General features: G+C 38.2%; 1 protein-coding gene across 4 annotated transcripts in view; it reads left to right on the top strand.

Annotated features, from left to right (window-relative positions):
* EVC2 (EvC ciliary complex subunit 2) overlaps positions 1-18079 on the top strand; it is a 188432-nt gene that overhangs the window by 158607 nt on the left and 11746 nt on the right. For all 4 annotated transcript variants that reach the window (XM_072620198.1, XM_072620200.1, XM_072620199.1 and 1 more), the window contains 3 exons: positions 1266-1493; positions 14501-14715; positions 15277-15364. In XM_072620198.1, coding sequence (XP_072476299.1) covers positions 1266-1493; positions 14501-14715; positions 15277-15364 — 531 coding nt within the window. The remainder of the gene's footprint in view (positions 1-1265; positions 1494-14500; positions 14716-15276; positions 15365-18079) is intronic.

Below are 18079 nucleotides of genomic sequence, written 5' to 3' on the forward strand. Positions count from 1 at the left end.
TGAGGAACATATTAGGAGAAGAAAGGGAGAAATGGAATGGGGTAAATTATCTCTCATAAAAGAGGCAAGTAAAAGACTTTTCAGTCTTTTCAGAGGAAAAAGGGGGGAGGTGAGAGAGAAAACATGAAGCTTACTCTCATATTCAGCTCAAGGAAGGAATAAAATGCACACTTGTTTAAGTATGAAAACCTATCTTACAATACAGTAAAGTGGAGGAGAAGAGGATAAGCAGGGTGGGGGGGAGGATGGAAGGGAGGGCAGTGGGAGGAGGGAGCAATTAGAAATCCACACTCTTGGGGAGGGACAAGGTCAAAAGAGAGGATAGAAGAAATGTGGGGCAGGATAGGATGGAGGGAAATATAGTTAGTCTTACACAACATGACTGTAATGGAAGTCATTTGCAAATCTACACATATATGGCCTATATTGAATTTTTTGCCTTCCCAATGGGGATGGGAGGGGAGGGAGGAAGGAAGAGAAGTTGAAACTCAAAATTTTAGGAACAACTGTTGAGTATTGTTCTTGCATACAATTAGGAAATAAGAAATACAGGTAATGGGGTATAGAAATTTATCTTGCCCTCCAGGACAAAAGAGAAGATGGGGATAAGGGAAGGGAGGGATGTTGGAAGGGAGGGCAGATTGGTGATAGGTGTAATTAGAATGCTCAGCATTTTGGGGGAAGGGGAGAGATGGGGAGAAAATTTGAAACTCAAAATTTTGTGGAAATGAATGTTGAAAACTTAAATAAATAAAATTAAGAAATTTGGATTAGAATACTACTAAGTCCCCTTCAAGCTCAAAATCTATGATCTTTCTGATTCTGACTCAAATCCAGAATGTGGCATAAGGCAAGTGTGCTATGTAACTTTCCACCCTGTGAGTTTAGCCAGTGAAGTTGTTAAAGCTTTTTCTCTAATAAGCCTGAGACATAAGGATCATGTTCCAGCTATCATAATTTATCAGAAGAGATCTAAGAGATAGTGTCCATAAAAAGAGCAAAATATAAACTCTGAAACTTAGCAGCTTTAATTCGAAGAGTTAAATATAATCTTATAAATCCAGGCTCCAGAGCCTGGAGGTTTATTTATCATATGCTATCATCCTGCTCTCTTAGGAGACACATCATATATTTCCACATGAAACTTGATTTTTTTAAGTCTTGTGTCCAAAATTCTTTTGAATCAATGCCTGGAACTTTGTAAACTTGATAAAACTTAGCCTCATCTGTTTTCTTGATTCTTGTTTTCTTTCGGACTTCCTCAGGTAAACAGGGAGTTGCTACTAGAAAGAGTCTACCAGCTGAAGGCTCAGGAGGACAAACTTGGGGAATATGTAACCTCTGTGCAGCTCCACAAGGTGACAAAGAAATGGAAAACGCGAGAAGTTTACACTACTCTTAGCGCTGTCCAGGGTTTGCTGTTGGAAGAACTGAGCACATCAGAAACCATGACCAAGTCGGCCTGTACTCAGATCCTGGAATCACACAGCCCTGTAAGTAGGGAAACTGGGAAGGGCAGTCACTGTCTACATACTTCTGACTGTTCAGGTTTTCAGTGGTTCTTTGGAGTGATTATATCACTCTGAGCAGGGCACTAAACCAATCTCTGTCACTGCCTAACCACAATTCAGCAAGGTTTCAGATATTCACAAGTTCCATTGTGGTCTCAAGGAATATCCTGGCAAGTTTATGTAATATTCTTTAATATTTTTGTATCTCAGGGAATAGGGAGGACAGAGGAGAAAGAGAATCTTTCTACTTTGCCATTACTTTCTCCATTATCCCCTCTCCAAATTGATAATGAGTTGGACTTTGTGAGAATTAGTGTTGTTTTTTAAATAGTAACTATTAAATGTCTAGAAAGATATGATCTACAATTTCATGTCACAAGCTTGTCATCTTTCATAAACTGATAATAAATCATTGTATTACAAATAGGGAACCTAAAATATCTTTGAAAATTCTAATAAAAATAGACTATACTGGAAACAGAGAATTATTACAGATAAAAGTACTGCCCTTAATCATCTGGGCATAACATTTATTGGAGCTAAGTGGCACAGTAGATAGAGCATCTGATCTGGAGTTGGAAAGATCTGAGTTCAAATCTGAACTCAGACACTTACTAGCTGTGTGACCCTAGGCAAGTCACTTAACCCTATTGCCTCATTTTCCTCATCTTTAAATTAGATAGAGAAGGAAATGGCAAACTATTCCATTTTCTTTGCTAATGGGGTCATGAAGAGTTGGACATGACTGAAACACCTGAACAATAACAACATTGATTCATCAGTAGTTACTATAATTGATGCTACCACCTTGAATATTCATAATAATTTTCACACTGTATGCAATGAAAACTGTGTACAAACAGGATCTGATACTGTTTGCTACTGAAGTCATCCCAAGGATGGTTTCAGTGAGTCTCTACTAATTTACATCCCAACGTTTTTATTCAATTATAAAATGTAGAAATCTCTTACAAGAGTCAACAAAATATAAAATATAAAAGAACAAGACAGCAACTTGTCCACAGATAGTTGCTATATTAACTCAATAACAGTAATAATAAGTAATAACAATGACCTTTTAAAAATTTTACAAAATAATTACTAGAAAAGGTAAAACTGGACAACTCTATCCTCTGTGGCAACAGCACTTGGTGTTGCACTAAGAAAAACTCAGAAAAATCCTCCACAGCAAATTAAGATACACATTTATACTTAATGATTTTGACATGAAGGTAGGCATAGCTGATAATAGAAAAAAAGTTGTAAAATATGAGTCAGAAGAAAGAAAGGACTGAAGTTAACATGGCACATTCAGAAGTCTGTTGCCTTTACATGAAGAATATTTTGTTTCAGAAGCAAGTTGGAAGGTACCAGCCCAAAATGGCAAACATTTAACAGCCTCACAAAAAAAGTGAAATTGATGCTATCTTAACAGAAAGAAAGTAATTGATTGCCATTGCAGAAGTCCTTTTTGAGTCAGCTGACTTTATGTGGTCAGATTGTTGACTTGTAGAACAAATGTCAAATTCACCATAAAACCTGAAAGAAAATGATAAAGGGGAGACTAACTTCATTTAAAGACATTGTAGCATCTCTAAAGTGATCTAATCAAAAAAGCTATTGATGCTGAAAAAGAGTCAAATTAATAAATAAAAATGCATTGAAATAGGATATCACCATTTCCTAGAGAAGTTAAACTGACTATATCTAAAGCAGCTGGCATAATGAGGTGGTGAAAAGAGCCCAGAAACTGGATTACCACACAAAGGTTTGCTGTTTTAGCCAAGCTGAGAAACATGGCAGTCAAGGGTGCCATCCTTTTAAAATATAAACTCATTTGCACATCATTGCAGAAGAAATTGTTGGAAGATTATAATCGATATTACTTCACCAAACAAAGACAGTAGAGAAGAAAACGAGTTTGGCATATAACCCAAATAAACTCAATCATACTACAAGACTTTAGAGATGAAACTGAAAAAAGAACAAGAAATAAACAAAAAAAAGGAACAAATCTTAGCATTCTCATACTAAGAGCTGAAAGAGAGATTTTCCCCTTTAGAAATCCCTCCCCATAGAGACACCAGTGTGATTTTTCCTAAAGTACACATCTGGCCATGATAATTCTAAAAACCCTTTTGTTTGGTATTTAAAGCTCTTCTAAGCAATGGGAGTCAAATCCACTTTCTGGGGCTTATTATACACCACTTGCATCTAGCCTTTCTCCAGTCCAGCCAAACTGCTTTCTTGTTCTTCCTCCCACACTCCTCTCTGTTACTGTGTCCATCCCTTTGCACAGATTGTTGCTCATGACTGGAGTGAATTCTCTTCCCACAACTCCCTCTTAGAATCCTTGATTTCCCTCTAACCTTAGCTCAAGCAGCATCTTCTACTGGAAGCCTTTTCTGACCTCTCTTCCTATTATTGCTGCCCTCTTCTCACATAATTAACCTATTATTTCTTAAACACACACACACACACACACACACACACACACATACACACAACACACACACACCCGTTGACTCCATTAGTAGAATATAAGAACCTCAAGACCAAGCACTGTTTGATTTCTCTTGTTATCCCTAGCACTGAACGTAGTACCTGACATAGAGTAGTTAATAAATGCTTGTTGACTGACATTCTTAACAGCTGAAAATGAAATCAATGCATTTGATCTCACTGCCTCAGTCACCTATCTACCATATGAGAAAGTGGAAATGGCCTTGAAGAAGTGGAAATTAGGAAAAGTAAATTAACCAGACTAAGTAGCCAAAGAACCAAAATGTGCTGTAGATCCCACAATTTGGAAAGCTTTGGGGAATTGAGTTATAATATTTTCAAAAAAGGAGAAGATGATGAATGATTGCAAAAAAATCAAAGATACTATTCCTAATATGCTCAAAAAAGGTGATTGAAGATATTAGTAATTTTTTATCAACATGACTACTTTCTTAAATTTGTGATACCCCTATTGGAATGATTCACTTATATAACGAGGGATAGTCTTGACAAAAGTATGAGAAGGGCATAATTAGACTTTTGAAAATTGTTTTTTCTTTAACAGACCTCCTCTGAAAAGTAGTACAATTGAGTAAAACGTGTGGATAATAAATATACATGTATTATATATTATAATAAATATATAAATATGCCACTGAGCATAGTGCTTTGTGATTTTTTAAAATATTTATCTAGGTACAGAGGCTATAGCCTTAAATGCTCTTCTCCCACAAGATATCGCCCCATGCTAAGTTGATATAAGATTATGTGATAGACACTGCTACAGAACTGTTTTGCACAATCCTCTGACTATTGTTATCCATGAAGGGCATACAGTGAGATGTTTGCTACGTGTTTGCCCCGACCCTGTGGGATGCCCTACATGTTTCCAAAGGGATTCAGTATGGATAGAAAAGCCCTCTGTTTATAGATGGTAAATCACAGTTTGCATATCATAGACCTAAGCCTCATAGATTTAGAACTGGAAGGAACTTCGGAGGCTTTCTGGTCAAACCCCTTCATTGACACATGAGATCCCAATTTATTTACCAATCCCCAAAATAGTTGAGGGTTTCCTCAAGTAAAGTCTTGACCACTAAAAAAGTTTAGCCTAACAAATCATACTGGAGAGAACTAATGGATGGAAAAATGTCTGTTGCCCAGACTGTGATATGCAGATGGATCGACTTCCTCATCAACAAGTATTTTTTAAGCATCCATTATATGCCAGGAATTGTGTTAGGCTCTGGGGACACAAGTATGAAAATTAAAAAATATATGTGCATATATGTATGTGTGTATCAATAAGTATACATAAAACAAAGGTTTTATTAATGTGAAATAATATAAATTAGTAAATGAAAACATAATGATATGTATAGGTACATATATCCATATACATATACACAAAGTAGGTAAATACAAGGTACTATGGGAGGGAGGACACTTGAGTAGTTTTAGTTGAGTAGATGAGGAAAGACTTTTTGCAGAAGACTGTACTTAAGCTTTTTTAATGGGAGAGACTGTGTCATGTAGAGAGAAAGAAGTAGATCCTGGGCATAAGACCAAGAGTCAATGCAAAGGCACAAAGATGGGATTATGGAGTGTCATGAGGAAGAGGGAAGAGGAATGGTTGACTGAATCCCAGAGTATGAGAAGGGATGTAATGACTAATAGGTCAGTACCTTTTAGTTAGGCAATGCAGGTGTAAATAAAGAAGAACTAAAATTAAATAGGAAAAAGAGGGTGGGTAGGTGGGATGACTTGGGAAGAAATGCATAGAGCTTCCAATGATCAAAAACTGCTCCTTGTCAGGAAATCTCCCCCTCCCTACCCTATATTTTCAATATGCTTCTGGTGTGTATGTATGTAGGTACATGTGTACATATACCTACATGAGTATGTGTATATATGTATGTATATATGCATACACATACATATATGAATGAATGGATGGATGTGTGTAGGCAATCAAGGTTAAGTGACTTGCCCAGCATCACATAACTATTGTCTGGAGCTGGATTTGAACTCAAGTGCCATGGCCTCTTGTAGCAGTCTGGTGAAACCTGTGGATCCCTTCTCAGAATAATATTTTTAAGTGCACAAAATAAAAGATGAAGGATTATAATAGAAATCAATTATATTAAGCTATCACTGATAGAATGAATAGAGTAGGAAGCACAGAAGGAAATGAAGAGTGGTGGGTGATGCATATTACCAGTGGTGCTTTATCTTTAAGGAGTGGCCTAAAAGATCTCACCTTAAAAACATATAATTATGTACCATGAACTGTGCTAGGCACTCTGGACACAAAGATTTGCATTAACGATCATATAGGGTTTTATGAGGAAAAAGTGCTTTGTAAAAGTTAAAATTGTTTAAGAGAATTATTAAAGTGTTCAGCAAATCATGAAGCAAAGATAAAGGATTACTGCTTTGGTCCATGAAAAGGACTTCAATCTAGGTCTTCCAATTCCTAGTTCTACTCTTTATAGAACACTGAAGTTCTATGTCAGTAGGCAATAGTTCACAAATATTTAATGAACTTTTATTAAACACAGACTAAGGGATTGAGGATACAGATATGAATAGAAAGAGAGAATCCCTGCCTTCAAGGAGCTTACAATCTATTTGTAATACATTAAATGCTTTAAGAAGTGCTTAATAACCAGACTTGGACTTGCAGCTAATCTGCAGATTTTTTGGAAGTCATTTGTTAGCATAACACATGCATTTTCAAATTCATTTTAAACCTTATTTAAGAAATATTTTAAATGTCATATTTACAGTATATGAATAGCAGATGACACTTAATAAGCCCTGAATTAGATGCAGCTGATACTCATCAAACAGTAATTTACTATTAAAACAAACCTCAAGTACTGGATTGTATTTAATTTTACAATCAGGTTGCAGCTCCAAGGGAGGTCATTTTTTTGGACCCAACATCAGAATTGAATCTGACTTTTAGAAAGGACATTGAACTTGGTGTGAGAAAAGATGGGTTTGATTTACCAGCTGCATGACCTTGGGAAAAATCCCTTCACCTCCCTTAGCCTCGGATTTCTCATCTATAAAGTAAATGGGGGTCTCGAGTTCTCTTCCAGCTCCTAATGCTATGGGACCATTCTACTCATAGGCTTTGGACAGAGCCTGGTACATAGCTGGTGCTTACTTGATTCTTGCTGACTTGTACTATTTCTTTAGGAAACTAACTCTGGTATAGTGAGAAGAATAGTTAATTTGAAGTCTGGAGCCTTAGATCTGAATTCCAACCATATCACAGCCAAGCTATGCAACTTTAGTCAAGTTACTTCCCTCTCTATTGGCCAGTTTTCTCATCTTGAAAATGGGGATATGAATGTTTGTCATGGAAACCTCATGGAACTATTTTATCATAATGCTCAAGGGACAAAATGTCAGAAGCAATAAGTAACCTGTAAGCCACTATATAAATTACCTTATTATTCTGTTGTTACTTTTATAACTAATTTTCAACCAGTGAAAGTGAATCATAGAAGACTACAAATTCCAGAACACTAAAATTGAATGTTACTCAGAGGACAACAGAGAAGCACATGGTAGATAGGACCAGGTTTTGACCCATAACAAATAAGAAACCATGAGGAAGACCTGGAGTAAAGGATATTTAAAAAGATGCTCTAGTTATGTGGCAGTAACAAGGGATAACCATTAGGTAGCTGGGTGTTCCATTGGCATCCTGAATTTTCTAGAAAAGTCAAGGCAGGCCTCTAGAATGTTGGTTGGACCTCCTGTGGCTAACTCATGGAAGAAGACAGACTCAAATTGCCTAGGATGAACATTCATGGATTGGTTGTGAGCAGAATCGCTGGAGGGAACATCCATATTGATGGGATCACGGACTCATTTGAGTATTTGAAAATGATAAAAAGATCGAACAAGCACTGAGTTTGGAGCCTTAAGACTTGGGTCCAAATCCTGGCTCTGTTCTTGGCCATCTTTGTGACCTCAGACAAATCACTTGACCCTTTCTGTGTTTCAGATTCCTTATATTTAAAACGAGAGGGCAGAACTAATGAGAGAGAAGTTGTTCTCAACCTTTTTGAATGCGAGGACTCATTTTTATGATCCCAATATTTCACAAACCAACACCTCAAACATGCTGGCAATTGTTCCTATAGTGTACAATGATTGAAAGAACACATAATGATAATATTTGGTGTTATATGGGCTCATGAACTCCCACTTACAGTAACTCTGCATCCCTTCACTCTTCAAGGTGTTTGTGACCCACAGGTTGGGATCTACTAGAATAACTTGTCCCTTAGATTATTTTTGACCCTTCCTAAAATTTATGCCAGTTCAGAATTAATGCTTTCGGAAAAAAAAGTGTATCTTACCTTTTATTAAGTATAATAATATTTTATTATTATAAGAAAAGGAGTATCAAACACTTAACATTTGGGGAGGCACCAAGATAATTTTGCTTAGGCAAAATGATTTGTCAGAAGAATTTGGATGACTGTGTCCAGATGGAAATCACAAAGTGAATTTCAGTTGTAGAGATATTATCATTATTCAGATCTTGAAAATGTTGCTTTTTTCTTCTCTTAAGGATCTGTATTGGCTGCATACAAGATTTAAATTCCTTGAACACGTAGTTAGTGTTCTGCTTGACTGTGTGGCATGTTTGTTTGTTTTTTCCAATGCAAAAACCAAAACTTCATTAAGCGCTTACTATGTGTAATGAAGCAAGGAAGCATGCCAAAGTGGATAGAGTGTTGGACTTGGATTCAAGAAGACCTGAGTTCAAGTCCTGTCTCTTATACTTAGCCCATCTGTGTGGTCATTGGAAAAGTCACCCTGAGTTTTAATTTTAACAATAAAAGTGTGTTCACTTTAATACGTATCTTGCTCTTTAGTATATTGTATATGTTGAAAGTATGAGGAAATTAAAGAATTTTAAGCAGTCTAGGGCATGAGGAAAGACCTCTTGTGCTTGAATATTCCTTCACAGAGATAATAGTCTTAAGGAAACTCCCAAAGACACAGAGTGATAGATGGGTTTCCATCTTCCTTGGGAAAAGTTCCCACACCAATATAACCACAGGTTCTTGATAAAAGTATAAGTACTTCCCTAGGTACCGAGGATACAGAGCTGAAAATGACTGATCTTTCATTGGTTCAGTCAAGAAAGGGTCAACTGATTTGTCTAAGATCACACAGATAGAAAAGAGCTGAGCCAGAATTTGGAGCCAGGTCTTAAGAGTTCAAATTCAGTGCTCCACTGCATCTGTTGATCATTCTCAAATGTTCAAATGTGATCTCATCAATATGGATGCTCCTTCCAGTGATTCTGCTTGCCACCAATCGTGACTATTCATCCTGTGCCACCTGGGGCCATGTTCTCACTGGAGTCTCTGGAAATAAGGAGCTTACTATGTAATAGAGGAACCATAAACACAAGAAGCAATATATGAAATAGATTTTTGAAGTCATTTCTTAGTAATTAGATAAGTAATGTGATTGCAGCATAGAAGAAATACTTTTTTTTTATAACAATAACAACAATAATTAACATTCACCTAGCACCTAATATAGGTTAGGCACTGTGCTAAATGCTTTACAAACATTATCTTATTTGATCCTCACACTAACTTGTGACTCAGAAACAGGTGCTATTATCATCCCCATTTTACAGATGAAGAAAATGGGACAAAGAGAGGTTAAGTGACTTGCCCAGGGTCACACAGCTAGTAAGTGTCTGAGGCTGGATTTGAACTCTGGTCTTCCTGACTCCAAGTCCAGCACTCTCTCCACGATGCCACCTAGCTGCCCCCCAGACAATGCTTTAGAGAAATTTCAGGAGGCACAGGAAATTTTAGCTGGGTACATCACAGAAGACTTTATGGGGGATGTGGTACATGAGCCAGACTTCAAAGGAAGAGGATTCCCAAAAGCAGAGAAGAGGGCAGCATATGGTCCAAGCACACATGTGGAAGAGTCTACACAAATGTTTGGCAGTGTATGAGACCAAGACAAGATTGGGAGAGCCATTTGGCACTAGAGCACAAAGTCAGTGAAGCAGAGTGATAGGAATTCAGGATGGAAAGGGAAGTAGCTGCCGGATTCTACATGCATTACTTTCATATTCTCGTAAACAATGTGTCTTTTTCTTTCATTCACTAAACGAGCTATGGTAGACAAAGGTCCTGCAGTACATTTTTTTTCTCTTCATTTTTCTGTAGGAAAATAATTTTATTTAATTTTTTTCCCACAGAAAAGTATTTTTCATTCTGTTTCTTTCCACCAAAATTTTTTTCTTTATCCTTATTCACTGAAAAGTAGGGGGAAAATGTCTTAACACCAGGAGACATGGTTTCTGTCATTAACTATGTGACCTCAGAAAAATATCTTAAAGCTTTTTGACTCTCAGTTTCCTCATCCATAGAAGAGGGGTAGTAAAGCTTTCATTGCCTACCTCATAGGATTACTGATATGGTTGAAAATGCTCTAAGGCTATGGTGTCATGCTCAAATGGAAATGGATCCCAATTGCTGCCTATTGACTGGTAAAACTACAAATTAACATTTTCCATGTTGCATTGTATTTTTGTTTATTTTGTTAAACATTTCTTAATTATTTTTTAATCTTTTTGGGGCAGCATTCAAGTTGTTTTTGGAGGGCAAGTTTGATACCTCAGATAAGGCATGTATCGCGCTTTAGGAATCAGAGAGAACTTTATGAATCATTGTCGTCATTATTTTGCTATCTACATTGGATCACAGGCTTTAAAATTGGAGGGGACGTTAGAAATTATCTAGTCCAACCCTCTATTTGACAGATGAGGAAATATGAAGCCCAGAGAGTGACTCATCCAAGATCACGGAGCTAGCAAGCATCAGAGATCAGATTTCATCTCCCGGGACCTCTGACTGGGAATATAGTTTTACTGTTAGGGTTCATCCTGCTGCCTCTCATAAAGAAGTAACAAGGAAGTAACAAACCATCCCTTTCACTTTAGGGCCTTTCTGTGGATCCACCTGTATGGATAACAGGGACAGGTAGCACTCTTCTTCCCTTGCATACACCATAAAAATGGTTTTTGGCCAATATTTAAATTTAAAAAATGGCCTCTGACCAACACAGATGGTGGTGCTGACATTTCACAATAGCATATGCTGACAAAACCTTAATTTGGAACGATCTACCCAGGTGCTATTCAAGGATCTGTCCTTGGGAGAGTTTTGCCCATTAAGCTCATTGGAGATTGAGGCTCACAGGCTAGCTCTGGGGTCTGTAAAACACTTTTACTCATCACCATCCTGTAAGGTCAGGGGCTCAGGGATTCTCAGGATTCATAGGATTTAGAGCTAGAAGGAATTTTGTGGTTCATTTAATCCCAGTGCCATATTTTTCAGATGAGGAAATCAAGGTCCAAAGGAATTACTTGCTACATGAGCAGTTTATTACATGAGTAATAGGTAGCAGGGTTGGGATTCAAACCTAGCTGTCTTTCTACTTGGCCTCAATTATTTTCTACAGTAGCCCTGTGAGGTAGGTAATATAATCATGCTCATTTTACAGATGAGGACTTTGAGGCTCCGGTCATAGAATTATAAAAGCATAGCTGGAAGGGACCTCAGAGGCCACCAAGTCCAACCCCCTTCATTAACAGATTAATCTGCTGAGATTCAGATCATTCAAATGACCTGCTCAGAGTCCTGCCTCTAACAAGTGTCTGGGATGGGGTCTGCACTCAGGTCTTCCTGACTCAAGTTCCACACTCTATTCACTGCACTTTGTTGCTTCTCACCTGTCTGTATAAATTTAAAATATTCAAACCATTTTTCCCGTCATCTCTGTTAGGTGGTAAACACCAATATTATTATTTACTAATGGGGAAACTGAGTCTCAGAGGGATCAAGCTGCTTGAACAGAGACAAACTAAGAAACAGTAGATGTGGAACTTTATCCTCGTTCCGATTCCAACACCAATGTCCTCCCCATCTCCTTACATCACTGATTCCCTGAACATTCCACTTGAGAAGGGCTTGACATTTCATGAGGGCACATTTCAAGAATGGATATTGGTGGTGGGGAATCATGTAAGGCACTGAGAGCAACACAACAACCTTATTTATATCTCCAAGAGGTTAGGGAGAGGATATGACATCTGGCAAGTGACTATGCATCGCATTTGAAATCCTGAACATTTTAGAGTTCTTTCAGGTTGGCTTGTATTATAAATGGAAGTGAAGGGTTCTCTTTACAACCATCTGGTCCCTCACAAGAGATTGCCCAAGAAAAGGAACTTAATTATAATACAAATTTAAAAAAAAAAACAAAAACCCAAAAAACACTTAAACAATTCTGTATAGTAAATCTGACCTCAGCAGTCTCAACTAAACTGAGAACACGTTACTGCAGATAAGATACCATATCTTTTCTTTTTTTTCTCCCCCATGTAGCATGAAACTTGTAATAGGAAAGCTTCTTGTACTATTTTAGTACAATCAAAAATTTGGCCTTAGTTAGGAGTTATTGAGTAATGAGTTATAATTCAGGGCAGCTAGGTGGTACGGTGAAAAGCATATAGGGCCTGGAGTCGGGAGGACTCATCTCCCTGAGATCAAATCTGGCCTTAGACACTTACTAGATGTGTGAACCCTGGGCAAGTCACTTACCCCTGTTTGCCTCCATTTCCTCATCTGTAAAATGAGCTGGAGAAGGAAGTGGCAGAGCATTCCAGTATCTTTGCCAAAAAAACCCTAAATAGAGTCACAGAGAGTCCGACATGACTGAAAAATGATTAAACAGTAAACATGAGTCATTGAAAAGTCCCATTTGAATAATGACTCATGAAATTTATAGGTATCATCCCTTGATATCACTCTTGATAGTGAGAAGGTTGATGAGTCCTTCCATAGTGCTTTATCTTTAAATGCTTTCTAGTCAGTGTTTCATTTGATCCTCATAACAACTGTGCACAGTGAGATAGGTAGCGTAGGTCTCATGACTCCCATTTGTATCTGAAGAAACTGGAGCTCAGAGAATTTCAATTCTATAAGCATTAATTAAGTGCCATCCTCAAGGAGCTTACAATAGGACAGAGTGATTAGACGCATACACCAATATTTATCACATAAGGCAGACTGTGACAAACACAAACGAGATCCAGAGTGGCATGGCTAATTTCAGGATGTAGAAAGATTAGTTCAATTAGACTGTGCACTCCTGGAGTGTGGCAAATGGATCATGGCTTTCTTTGTATCCCTAGTACTCTGCACAGTGCCTGGCACATAGTAAGTACTTGAAAAATGCTTTGCAACTAACTCATAATTCAACAAGTAATTATTAAGCACCTGTTATGTTCCTTGTACCATGATAGAGGTAAAATTTAAAAAAAAAAGAAAAATGGTGCTACCTTTAAGGGACTTATATTCTGTTGGGGGCATGCTGTGTACACACGAAAAAATAAATATGTATCAAATAATAAAAAAGCCTCTTGGCTTTCTAGATCATGTGGCATTGGAAATAAGCCCTGAGGGGAATAATTCGGTAATTGGAAGTTGGCATTTGTAAGGTTAGGTATGGTAAGCAACGGCAGGGATGGGAAGGGGTAAGACAAAAAAGGGGTGCTGATGAGAAGTCCAATTTGATTAAAATAAATAGTATTAAAGGGAATGTGAGAAAGCTTTAAATATAAGTTGGAGCCAAATTGAATTTCAAGAAAGGTCTTACAAAGGTTCCATAGCTAGTAAGTGGATAAAATGGGACTCAAATCTAAGTAACATTTCCATCAGTTTATGCCTCTCTGAAAGATTATTAGAACCCCAGATTTTAATCCTCTTTCTGCCACTGACTGTGTGACCTTGAGCAAGTTACTGCCACTGTCTAGGCCTCAGTTTCCCTATCTGTAAAATAACTTAGCAATCTCTAAGATTTCTTATACCTCTATGGATCATTGTCATTGTTCAGTCATGTCCAACTCTTCATGACCCCATTAAGGATTTTCTTGACAGAAATACAAGAATACTTTGCCTTTTCCTTCTGCTCATTTTACAGATGAGGAAACTAAGACTAACAGTTAAGTGACTTGCCTAAGGTCACACAGCTGGTAAGTGTCTGAGGCCAGATTTGAACTCAGGAAGATGAGGCTTCCTGACTCCAGGCCAAGTGCTTCTTTCATTATGATGCCACCTAGCTGCCCTTTCTATGCATCTAGCAAGAGTCTTAGGCCCTGTTGTCATTAGCTATAATGAGAATGCAAAGCCATAGAAGTCTAGACATAACAAACCCATAGATATTCTCATCTCTATCCAAATAACAGACCAGTTACTCATGCCAACAAGTAAATAAGGATCTGTTTGTGCTTGGGGTAGATTGTTCATCTGCCCCTCCTGTCTAATAACCAAATGCTGCAAGCATTATACTCACTTACAACAGAAAATCACATCCCCAGGCTGATTCATCACTTTTCTCTTCCATGTGACTTGCTGTAGGAGATTGAAGAGCTCGATAGGAAGCTGGAGTATGAGTTGGTACACAGAGAGACTGCACTACAGCAGCAGGCCATCATGGACAGACAGCAGTGGATTTCTGAAGGACTTGACCTTTTGAGTCAAACTGGAGAAATGAATTCAGAAAGGCAGATTTCTGCTGTGCTGTGGCAGGCCCTGACAAAGTCTCAGAAAGTACTAGAGCTCCACAATCAAAGGTAAGACTATGGCAAGGTGTGTTTGAGAGACACTAGAAGGTCTCTCATCATTAGAGATGCCCTAAAATAATGATTTGTCTTTTGGGGTAGTGATGTTCCCATTCTGGGACGTGTGCAAGTGGATACTGGATGGCAGTGATCTAGAAAAATGTCTTGTTTTGAATAAGAAGGTGTGCTAGTTTACCTATAAGGACCTTTTTAAATATAAGTCATTGAAATTCTACAGAAAGTTTTTAAGGTTTGTTAATAAACTGCAGACCTGACAGAAAAGCTGGATATTTTCATTCCTTACCAATCTGGGTCAATGATGAAAAAGGGTACTATGAATTTAGCCAATTCAATTAAACAAACATTTATTAAACACCTACTATATTCGAGGTACTTGGGGATACAAAAACATAAACAAAATGGTACCCCATTTTCAAGATTACTTAATGAAGTACCTTTTCCTTTTGTCTTCCCATGGACATGTATCGAAAAGATGATGTCAATTAGAGCTTTAACTTTCCGCTTGACCTTGAGATAAGCTCTGTATTTAACATAAGGTTGTTTTCACTTCAGTTTAAGGGAAGAGCAGCAGAATAGCGTTGTGCTTGAAGACTTGCTAGAGAACATTGAGATGGACACATTTTTGACCCTTTATAACCAGGTAAATACACGTTTCTCCATTAGAATGGAAAGTTCACAGAGGATCCTCATGTGGATAATGGTATATAAAAAAGAGGTGGGATAAAATTGAAAAAAAAATTGAAAAAATAAGCGTGAAAATTAATGTCCCCAGAATTCACACTCTAGAATCCAAGACCAAGAAAGGCTCCTACTTGGTTCCTGGCATGTAACTTTCATCTCATCAAATATTTATTTACTAAGCAACTACGTTGTGCCAGTTGCTGTCCCAGGTGCTCAGGATGCAAAGACAAAAGACAGTCCTCGTTCTCAAGGAGAGGCCAGTATTCTACTGCAGGGTTATAACATGGGCATGGAAAAGTACAAATGAAGTAAAGTTAAGTAATTTCAAGAACAAAGAGAATACTATAACTTCAGACATTAGAAAAGTTCTCATGGGAAATGACCTTTGATTTGTGCTTTGAAAGATTAGGGACTTTAGGAGATCAGGTCAATTTTCTTCTGGAAACAAATGCTTTCTTACAGTTGCTGAAGTGAACACATTTTTAAGCCTGAATTCTATTCCAATTTGAAAGGACTAGTTCTCTCTGTTCATTCTGGTAGACTTACATCATGTTAAATGATTCATTTATTAAAGGGTGGCCCTGACCTGTGATTTCACTGGCATTGAAATTGATTCAGACTGACAAAGTAAAATACTAAATGACAAAATTTTAATGTTTTACTTTTATTAAAGTTCCTTTACCTTTACCCTTATTTTTAAAATAGTTTATTGGTGCCTTTTTTTTTTACATTTTACTTATCTCTCAATAACTTTCAGTCTTATATTCTCTATGTATGTATGTGTGCATGGGGATCCATGATGTGGAACAAAACTATCCAGTGTAGCAACCAAGACTGAGTATGTAACATTCCACACCCAAAGTTCACCCGTTCTGTACTGGGAGGAAAAAAAGTATAATCTGACATTCATCCCAGAGATTTTAAAACAGAATGTTAGAACTGGGATGGTTTTTATGATGTAAAGTATAGAATATTAGAGCTATGAAGCACCTCAGGATGTAGAATGCTGGACTGTAATGGACCTAAGAATGTAGACTGTTAAAGCAAAGGAGACCTTAGCACAGTGGTCTCAAAAGTGGGGCTATGACTGTCTGATGCCAAGGCATCATTGAGGCTTGACCCCCTAGGGGTGTGCAATCAACCAGTCAGAGCATGGGAAGATGTACGAACACCTTACCCTCTCAGTGATAGCCAGTCATGAGGTTTGTCTCCAGTACAATGACATCTACTCTTACTGGCTAGTATTTCTCCTCTCCACTCCACCCCTCCCTTTCCAGTGCAAGCTATCAACCACCTCCCACCTCTTGTCACCTTGTCGCCAAGCACCCACAGCAACAGCCACACAGTTGACATTGGTAAAATTCCATGCCCCTTTAGCATGACCACCTCTGCTCCTCCTCCCATCCCATTACCTCTTTTTGTAGCTGATGCCCTTTTGAGTCTTGGCTCTGTACGTTGGGCAATGACTGGTAAGAGACCTACTTCCTCTCCTGCTTTTCTATTTTGGTTGGGCCAAACTGAATCTCATAACATGAACAGGTACAGATGGATTGAGATACATCTCAGTTGTCATCTTTCCCTGCAAACCCTCCCCACTTGCACACCCTCCTATTACTGCCAAGGGCACTAACACAGCCACACAGGTTCATGATGTTGGCTTCATCTTTGACTCTCCTCTCTCTCTCTCTCTCTCTCTCTCTCTCTCTCTCTCTCTCTCTCTGTCTCTCTGTCTCTCTGTCTCTCTCTGTCTCTCTGTCTGTCTGTCTGTCTCTCTCCCTGCCTCCCTCCCTCTCTCCCCTCCCATATCCAGTCACTTCCCAAATCTAATCATCTCTACCTCCATTTCTCTCCCATCTGTCCCTTCTTTTCTCACATAGCCACCATTCTAGTCCAGGTCTTCATTACCCCTCACATGGACTATTGGAATAGCCTCCTAATTGGTCCTGCTGCCTTGTTTCATCCTCTCTCCAATTTATTCTTCAAGCAGCTGCCAAAGTGATTCTCCTAAAGCCTCAGTGTCAGAATATGACACTTCCCTATTCATTAAAGTCCATTGACTCTCTTTAGAATAGAATATTAATTCATGCTCATCTCATCCTTTTAAAATTTATATCTTTGTGTACCTTTTATCATGTAGATGATTATTAATACATTAGTAATTGGGGAGCAAGGGAACAAAGCCATCCTTTATTGAGCTGACTCTGTGCTAGGTGCCATGCTGAGCACTTGACAAATAATGCCACATTTTCTCCTCCTAACGACCCTGAGAGAGTGCTGCTTTTGTGATTCCCATTTTATTGATGAGAACACAGAGGTAGAAAGAGGTGAAATGGCTTGCTTGGAGTAACACTACTAGCAAGTGTCCACGGTCGAGTTTGAACTCGGGTCTTCCTGACTCCAGACCCAGCCCTCTAACCATGAAGCTACTACTTGTCCTGACTCATCAGTGTCTGAGCCCGGATTCATAGAATCTTTGTCCTGAGAGCAGAAAAGGACCCCAAAACCTAGTAAACCCTTTCATTTGGGGATGATAAACATGAAGCTCAAGAAAATAAATGCTGACTGAAAAATCCACAAGGATTTAGTGGCACAAATGGAAATAGAACCCAGTTCTCCTATTTCATTTCTATAAAATAAATAACCCTTTGAATAATGTTTTTCCTTGATCCCACTG

The sequence above is a fragment of the Notamacropus eugenii genome, chromosome 6, assembly GCF_028372415.1.
Source record: "Notamacropus eugenii isolate mMacEug1 chromosome 6, mMacEug1.pri_v2, whole genome shotgun sequence".
Taxonomy (NCBI): Eukaryota; Metazoa; Chordata; class Mammalia; order Diprotodontia; family Macropodidae; genus Notamacropus; species Notamacropus eugenii.